Below are 8,735 nucleotides of genomic sequence, written 5' to 3'. Positions count from 1 at the left end.
AGGGAGCCAGGGGTTTGAACTGGGATTCTGACGCAGGCCCCTGCGCTCTGTGCTATGTGCACTTAACCCGCTGCGCTACTGCCCGACTCCCCAGTTTTTTTTTTTTATTGAGAAATGAAGATAGTTAGTGAGAAAGACAGAGAGACAACTGCAGCCCTACTTCACTGTTGGTATGCATGAGACCCCTTCTGTTTTATTTGGTTTAAATCCCCCCTGCTTAACACTATTCTATTAACATAACCACTTCATTCTATTTATATAACCGCTGTTAACAAGCACCTCCCTCCAGGGCATTGGTTCAATCCCCACTGTTTCATGATATGTTTTTTCTCCACCCCCCCTCCTTGTCACACCCTGATCCTCTCCTTGTCACACTCTGATTGTCACCAGTCACTTTTCTCTCCACCCTCTCTATGTCACACCCTGTTTCCACCCTACTTGGCAAGTATATATAAAGACAGCATTGTGAGTTATAGAGTACTTTACCTTTAGTTTAGCTCAGCTCGGCTTAGATTGTGCTGTGTCCTGCATGAATAAAGAGATACTGCCTACAGCTCAACTATGAGTCCCTGGTCGTCTGTTACCTGCCCGTGAAGCCAGCCCAGCGAAAACAACCTAACCCGTCGAAAACGACACTTCACCACTGGTCAAGCTTTCCCCCTGCAGGTGGGGACCAGGGGCTTGAACCTAGGTCCTCGCACACTGTAATGTGTACACGTAACCAGGTGCACCACCATCTGGCCCCTAAGTCTAATTTTTCATTTAAAAAGCCCCAGCTCCCACCTACAGACCCACATTGTTTTCACTGCATCAAGTAAAAACAATGAAAACCTAGCTATTTGGAGCTGTGGTGGCAATTAAGCTGAGTGAATTCAAATCTTAAAACTGCAGACTGCACCATTAAAACAGAATCAGTTATGGGTATATTCTGCTCATTATAAATTCAAAGCATAGAGTAGACAATCTTTTCAAATGTAGCTTATAACATCTCATTTTTTATAGTTACTTTTTTCTTTAATTTTATTTATTTAAAAAAGGAAACACTAACAAAACCATAGGATAAGAGGGCTACAACTCTACACAGTTCCCACCACCAGCTCTCCATATCTCATCCCCTCCCCTGATAGCTTGCCTATTCTTTAACCCTCTGAGAGTATGGACCCAAGGTCATTGGGGGGTACAGAATGTCGAAGGTCTGGCTTTTGTAATTGCTTCCCCACTCAACATGGGCATTGACTGGTAGATCCATACTCCCAGCCTGCCTCTTTCTTTCCCTAGTAAGTTGAGTCTCTGGGGAAACAGAGCTCCAAGACACATTGGTGGGGTTGTCTGCCCAGGGGAGTCTGGTTGGCATCCTGCTAGCATCTGGAACCTGGTGGCTGAAAAGAGAGTTAACATACAAAGCCAAACAAACTGTTGAGCAATCATGGAATTTTACAAGTGAAAGCTGAAGTTACATAACAGCCCAAACCAAAAGCCTTCCAAGGCAGCCCATGTGAGGAAGGTAAGGTGTCAGAAGAATTCATGGCGTTTAAGGAACCTTCCTGCATGGTTTCAAGCCACCAATACACAGGCTCCGCCAACACCTTTGATCTTCTCCTCTGCTCCTCTACTGAAGAATTTGGCCTTCAAGATGACAGGCTGCTTGGGGAGCTTGCCCTTCCCCAGGACTTTGTAGTAGCCCGACAGCACCATGTCTATGATGGGGTCGGCAGGGGCCGTGTTCTTGGCGGCCTTGAGCCGCGTCTGCTCGCTGACCAGGGTCCACAGCTTATCCAGGTTGACAGTTGGGCAGAAGCTCTGATTCCTCTTCAGGTGGTCATAGCACATGCTGACCTTCCCAAAGTAGCCTGGGTGGTATTTGTCCAAGTTGATCCTGTGGTAATGTGTGTCGCCCGCATTGCTGCAGCCTCCCAGGCTCTTGCAGTGCTTACAGACGCTGCAGTGGCCATGGCTCACTTGGCCCCGGAGCTTCCGGGTCATCCTGAGCCTGGGTGGCATATTGGCAGCCAAGGCAAAGAGCCGGCTAGTCAATTTTTAAAAGATTACATTGACTTATTGTGAATATTAAATTCATGTCACTGAATAAACTCCATTTTGAACATAATATAGTGTGATTGTTATATATTGTCTAAGTGTGTGTGTGTGTGTGTGTGTGTGTGTGTATGATAGCCATAAAGTTGAATTTCTCATAGTATTATTGTCTCCATGTTACTTGATGGGAACAGAAAAGCAAGAAAAATTCTGTCACTGTATCATCATCTTACACTTTTCCTGACTGTTGCTAAATGATCTCTTAAGAGGTATTAGTCTCCCCTTCTTCAGTGATTGAATAGTTTCTTTGTGTTAATCACATAATCACCCTTGTGGATTACCCCTTCACTTTGAGAGCCCCAGGCACGTTCTTTCTTGTGAAGACAGATGTAGGGAAAAAGAGAATGGATGGGCAGTGAGCCTCCCAGACTATAGAAGGTCTCAGTCCATGAATGATAGTGTGCTAATTCTGCTTTACATATGAGCAGATAAAGCTGAGAAGGCTAGGACATAACTGACCTGGTGATGTTCATTCCTTAAAATAGAGAAAAGAGTCCCTGGAACTACAGTCTGCATTCAATCTCAACTGAGAGTTTCTGTACTATATACAAATAAACCTAGAACTCAAGAATCAAAACTAGTATTATCTGTCAATTCCTGTTTGAATATTGAAAGTCATTCCCAGCCTTCCTACAATTAAAACAGCTGAAGTGTCAGCTATACTTCTGCCCCTGAAGAGGGAAGTACAGCAGTGTGTGCTGGGACAGGAAGTTTGGGTACAGAAAGCCAGTGGTTCTGCAGGGCTGTGTAGGCTGCTGGCACACAGATACAAGGCTGAGTCTCCTGGCTCCAAGAACGTCATGTTCATTTCTGAGCTATAGTTGTCAAGCTGCTGAGCTGAGAAGCGATCAGGGATGGCTCCTTTATCTTGCTCCATCTTTTCATAGTAGCTCACAAGGAACTGGGGACCCTGACCCAGAACCTGCTGATACCAGCTCACGCTGCTGTGTCCAGACATGGGAGAACATTTCAGAATAGCTTTCTCCCCTTTGCCTTTAATCACATGCCTTGGAGACTGAATGACTCCAGGATCCACTGAACCTATGGAGGAAGGACACAGAAGCTAAAGGCAGACACAGAAAGGAATCTGATACTCCAGAAATACTCAAACATTTGAGGTTCAGGAACTAATCCAATGAACTTCACACTCACCTGCCCTTTGGAGACAAAGGGATGCCCACCAGAGGAGCCAGGAGATCCTGACAGAATCAGGTTGGGTAAGACTGGACATTTTTCTGCCTAACTCTGGTGTCTGGTTGAGAGAGAAAGACTCTAGCTCCTCCCTTTTCTCTGTGAGTGGAGCTCACCTGTGACATCACTGTTCTGTTGTCACTGTTCTTAGAGGGTGGTTCAGACAGCTGGTGTCCCTGGACAGGCTTCACCAACCCAGGATTTCTCTGTTTTGTCCAGTGTCCTGTGGCGCAAGTACTGTGAGTTGACCTGAGCTAGGCTGACCCAGGCAGGGTATGTGATAATGTCACCTCCCACTAATTCAGTTTCCCCAATAGCACTTGTTCCTTTTTCTACACTTGACTTAGGTGATTCACCGAAACCCTTCTCACTCTCCATCAAATACAGGTCCCAAAAGAGTCGTTAACTCCACGTGAGTTGAAGTTCATGGCTCCCTGACATAGACACATGAATGTGAGAGGACTATTCTCTCCCTTCATTGACCAACTCTGATGTGTCAAATGATTCACCATATTCTCTCTGATCTAGGATCCAAGCTCTCTCTCTCTTTATTTTTTCCTATTTAATTTTTTATTTATAAAATAGGAATCTTGACAAGACTATAGGCTAAGAGGGATGCATTTCCACACAGTGCCCTCCTCAGAGCTCCATATTCAATCCCTACCCTGGATAGATTCCACATTCTTTATCCCTCTGGGAGTGCAGACCCAGAATCATTATGGGGTGCAAAGGGGGAAGGTCTGGTTTCTGTAATTGCTGCTCTGCTAAACATGGGCATTGATAGGTCGATCCATACCCCCAGACTGTCTCTCTCTTTCCCTAGTGAGGCAGGGATCTGGGGAGATGGGGCTCAAGACAAGTGGTGGGGTGTCTTGAGGGAAGTCAGGTTGGCATCTTAACCCTTGCTTCCTTGGACTCTAATGTTTTCAACTCACAAGGGGCTGGTTGTATGGGGGCTATATTGACACTACACAGAATAACAATAATAGCCCACTGAGTAATTGATTTGAATGTCAATCTTATTAAGGGCTCAGATTGACTACTTAGTTGTGTACTAGTAACTGTGTATGACCTTCAGAGTAGTCTATCTCAACTGACCCATGCCTAGGAATGGTGTGGATCAGACTTAGCGTATCACTGATATTAGATTTTAGGATTTGATAAATATGATGATCCATCATAATTATTTTTTCAAAAGAACACTTCACTATCCCTGAGACAAATTTCTGATGTTTAACCCTAAATGTAGAATCCTGGAATGCAAAATATAATCCCACAACTCATAGTCAAAATTACTACTACCAGGACCAGGTAGTGGCACACCTGGTTAAGTGATCATATTACACAGACTTCACAAGGACCCAAGTTCAAGCCCCTGCCCTCACCTGCAGGGGGAAAGTTTCATGAGTGGTGAAGCAGGGCTGCAGGTGTCTCTCTCCCTTTCTGTCTCCCCTCCCCTCTCAATTTCTTTCTGTCTCTATCCAATAATAAATAAATAAATAAATAAATAAATAAATAAATAAATAAATAAATAAAACTACCACTACCCAACATCTTCTGTTATGGCATTTTGCAGGTCATTTCCTGACATCCGGTAGTTAGGACAGCTGATGTCCCAGATGCACTTCTTGCCCTGATATGAGAAGAACAAACAGGGCAAGTACTTTGTTCACATTTCTGAGAAGCTTGAGGACAGGAAGTGCAGGAGGGTTTGTTAGCAGGAAAGACAGGAGCTGTGCCTCACTGTGGATAAGATGCTGGCATAGACACACACAGCTAATTCTGCAGACTTGATCTTCAGAGGGGATTGGGATCCTTGGGGTTTCTCCCCAGAGAACAAATCACTAGGCATCTCTGATGCATCTGATACAGACTTTCCCTGGAAGGAAGTTAAAAACTCAAGGCCGTTGCCCAGTCTGCTTGTACCAAAAGAGGCCAGCATGACCAGAAATTGAATCATACTTAAGTACCACTTCCTGTCTACTTTCTGTGACTCTAAGCCTGGGAGACTGGGTGGAAGACTGGGAGACTTCAGCTCCTGTGTAATCTGTGGAGATAAAATTTGGAGAAAGAATGAAGAAGACAACGACACAGGTCATCATCATCAATAGCAACACACACACACACACACACACACACACACACACACACACACACACACACGAATCATTTGACTCTCCTCTCAGAGGACTCATGTGCCCTCAGGAGACAGAGAGCCACCCAGCGTATGAACGTGGTATCCATGGCTGGGTAGAGTATGCTGTCCAACATCCCTTCAGAGAGCGGAACATTCACTACCATTGTTGATCCACAGTGAGGGTCAGGTCCTATAGGAGACCACAAAGGGATCCATTATGTAGGCACTGACTTGCATCAGATCTCTGCAAGACAATTGTGATCGACATGGGTTTGTAAATTGAAGACTCAGATAATCATTTTTCACTTTGTCAGCTCTAGGCTGATTATCACAGGAACTGAGGCCTCTGAATTCAACACTCTTCCTTCTTTAGTGGATTTCCTCATAGAAAAGTGTAATATAAATGGTGTGTTCCAACTGGTGGTTCCTGCAGGGGATGATAGGGCAGTCCACAGGCTAATGCTTAAGGTGTGGTCCTATCCCAAAATGCATGAAGGTGGCGTGATTGATATCAGGAACTGAGATCAAGATGGCTGAGGTCTTGTCTCTATTCCCATATTTGTAACGTGTGCATTCAACCCTATGTGCTACCACCAGGCCCCTATTCCCATATTTGTAACATGTGCATTCAACCCTATGTGCTACCACCAGGCCCCTATTCCCATATTTGTTAGCTATGATTCCACCAGCAATTTATCTGAAGCCTCTTATAACAGTTGCACCTATAATATGGATGATTTATTCTACATTATGGAGTTCTTTTTTTCTTATCATTTATTTTAATTTAAAAAACATTAGTGATTTAATAATGATTAACAAGTTTATAAGAAAACTGTTATAATTCCATATAGTTCCCACCACCAGAGTCCCATGTCCCATCTCCCCCATTGGAAAAGCCTAGCTATTCTTTATCCTTCCAAGAATATGGACAGAAATTCTTTATGGGGTGCAGAAGGTGGAAAGTCTAGCTTCTGTAACTGCTTTTCTGCTGGACATGGGTGTTGACAGGTGAATCTATACTCTCAGCCTATTTCTATCTTTCTCTAGTGGGGCAGGGCTCAGTAGATGCTGACAGAATTGGAAGTGAATCTAGTGTGTTAGTAGGACAGTGAGAGTGTCAGAAAATAATTAGAATCATTATTGAACGTGCATAAGACTCCCCTCCCATTTCCTTTCCTACTACAGACTTTGCTGGGACAGGAAGTTTGGGTACAGAAAGCCAGTGGACCTGCAGGGCTGTGTAAACTGCTGGCACACATATACAGGGCTGAGTCTTCTGGCTCCAAGGACTTCATGTTCAGTACTGAGCTATAGTTACCAAACTGCTGAGCTGAGAAGCGATCAGGAATGGATCCTTTCTCTCTCTCCTCCTTTTCAAAGTAGCTCACGAGGAACTGAAGGCTGTGGCTCAGGGCCTGCCGATACCAGTACACAGTGTCATGTCCAGCCTTGGGTTGGCAGTTCAGAACAGCCTCCTTTCCTCTGCTTCTAATAACATGTCTTGGGTTCTGAATGACTTCATCATCTGTTGAGCCTGTGGAAAAGACTTGGAAGCTCAGGACCTCATATAAGGAGTTTTATCAACAGCAGCATTAAGAAATGTTGGACTTCCTAGCTTCTTCCCACATGAAGACCCCTAGTTTCATTTGCTCTATTCCTATCTTTGGGTTCTTGTTTATTGAAAATGTAATTTATATCTTATCACCTTTCAGCCACCAAGTTTCAGATGCTACTACGATCCCATCCTCAGTTCCCTGGGCAGATGACCTCACCAATATGTCCCAGAACCTCACCTCCAGCACCCTACCCCACTAGGGAAAGATAGAAACAGGCTGGTGATATGGATCAACCTGCCAATGCCCATGTCCAGAGAAGAAGCAATTACAGAATCCAGACCTTCTGCACCCCATACAGAATTTTAGTCCATACTCCTAGGGAGAGATAAAAAGTTAGAGAAGCTTCCAATGGAGAAGGGACATGGGACTCTGATGGTGGGAACTGTGTGTAATTTGTACCCCTGTTATCTTACAATCTTGTTAATCACTATTAAATCATGAATAGGAAGAAAAAGTAAATTAATTTTATAAGTGTGAAAGCAGAAAGAAAGAAAAGAAAGGAAAAGGAAAGAAAAGAAAAAAGAGAAGAGAAAAGAAAAGGAAGCTAGATGTGTATTTCGTTGGGTGACTTACCTGATGTCAGAAGACAGATGAACACCCAGCAGAGTAGCCTAGAAGGAGTAAGCAAGATAAGACTGGACATCTCTCTGCCTGCCTCTGGTGTCTGGCAGGAGAGCAGGGCTCTCACTCCTCCCTTTTCCTCACAAGTATGGCTAGACTGTGATGTCATTGCCTTGATGTCACGGTCTTCCTATGGTTCCATGGGCACGTTGGTTGTCTGGCACAGGCTCAGCTGTCCTAGATGGCCCCTGTTCTTTCCAGTCTCCTCTGGAGCAGTAGAGTGGGTTGTATTGAGCTGGACTGATCAGACTAGGTGTACAGCCCCATCTTATCAATTCTCTGCATACCCAGACTCAGGTTCTCCTTTTCTATATGCCTCAACCCTATATGCCATGATGCCCCTTCATAGTCTCCATCAGACACAGGTTCTGAGAGTGACAGTGCAATCAAGGTGAAATTTATGACTCCCTACTGTGATAATCCTTCCTGAGTGACCATGAACTTAGAGACTATTCTCCACTTACACTTGAGACTAACACTCACTCTGATTAATCAAATCGTGAATCACAATCTCTGTTTTATCCCCTCTCTTTTGAACATCAACATCAATAAATTTGCTTTGTGGAGACACAGTGCACCCTGGTGGTCAATTTTGTGGGTGCTCCATTGCCATAAGCCAGGGGTCTGGACATTACAATATATATATATATATATATATATATATATGTTTGTTTATTTATTTATTTTACCAGAGCTCTGCTCAGCTTTGGCTTATGGTAATGTGGGGAATTGAACAGGGAACTTTAGAGCCTCAGGCATGAGAATCTTTTTGCATAACCATTATGCTATACCCCCACCCTATAACAGATCTTTGCTGTATTTGTTTATTTATTTATTTATTTATTTATTTAGCCTCCTCAGTTATCACTGGGGCTTGGTGCCAGCACTACAAATCTATTGCTCCTTGTGGCCATTTATTTTCCAGTTTTTTTGGACAGAGAGGAATTGAGAGAGAAGGGAAAGTAGAGGGGGAGAAAGAAAGTTAGACACCTTTAGACCTGCTTCAATGCTTGTGAAGTGACACCCCTGCAGGTGGGGGGTCAGGGGCTCAAACCAGAATTCTTGTGAGAAAGGTC

The 8,735-nt window shown here is 44.1% G+C and overlaps 2 protein-coding genes across 2 annotated transcripts; both read right to left on the bottom strand.

Moving 5' to 3' along the window:
- Nucleotides 1–1,526: 1,526 nt before the first annotated feature.
- On the bottom strand, nucleotides 1,527–2,559 carry LOC107522470 (large ribosomal subunit protein uL15-like). The gene has a single exon (XM_016187813.2). The coding sequence runs from the start codon at nucleotides 1,999–2,001 to the stop codon at nucleotides 1,555–1,557; it is 447 nt and encodes a 148-aa protein (XP_016043299.1). The 5' UTR covers nucleotides 2,002–2,559; the 3' UTR covers nucleotides 1,527–1,554.
- Nucleotides 2,560–2,672: 113 nt separating this feature from the next.
- LOC132539945 (uncharacterized) lies at nucleotides 2,673–8,055 on the bottom strand. Its single transcript, XM_060196727.1, has 3 exons — nucleotides 7,612–8,055; nucleotides 6,741–6,956; nucleotides 2,673–3,135 (listed from the first exon to the last, which is right to left on the bottom strand). Exons 1-3 carry the CDS (start codon nucleotides 7,766–7,768, stop codon nucleotides 2,678–2,680), a joined length of 831 nt encoding a protein of 276 aa, XP_060052710.1. The 5' UTR covers nucleotides 7,769–8,055; the 3' UTR covers nucleotides 2,673–2,677.
- Between the last annotated feature and the right edge of the window lie 680 nt (nucleotides 8,056–8,735).

This window comes from Erinaceus europaeus, chromosome 8 (assembly GCF_950295315.1).
Source record: "Erinaceus europaeus chromosome 8, mEriEur2.1, whole genome shotgun sequence".
Taxonomy (NCBI): Eukaryota; Metazoa; Chordata; class Mammalia; order Eulipotyphla; family Erinaceidae; genus Erinaceus; species Erinaceus europaeus.
Note: the sequence above shows the minus strand (reverse complement) of the source record. Positions and strands in the feature narration are given on the sequence as shown.

What these genes read in the sequence shown, in the direction of transcription:
- LOC107522470 (XM_016187813.2), bottom strand. Translation starts at nt 2,001, where the DNA reads ATGCCACCCAGGCTCAGGATGACCCGGAAGCTCCGGGGCCAAGTGAGC.
- LOC132539945 (XM_060196727.1), bottom strand. Translation starts at nt 7,768, where the DNA reads ATGACATCACAGTCTAGCCATACTTGTGAGGAAAAGGGAGGAGTGAGA. An exon ending in CATCTGTCTTCTGACATCAG is followed by an intron (nt 6,957 to 7,611) that starts GTAAGTCACCCA and finishes TCTTTTCCACAG; the next exon opens with GCTCAACAGATGATGAAGTC. An exon ending in CTTCTCAGCTCAGCAGTTTG is followed by an intron (nt 3,136 to 6,740) that starts GTAACTATAGCT and finishes CTTCCTCCATAG; the next exon opens with GTTCAGTGGATCCTGGAGTC.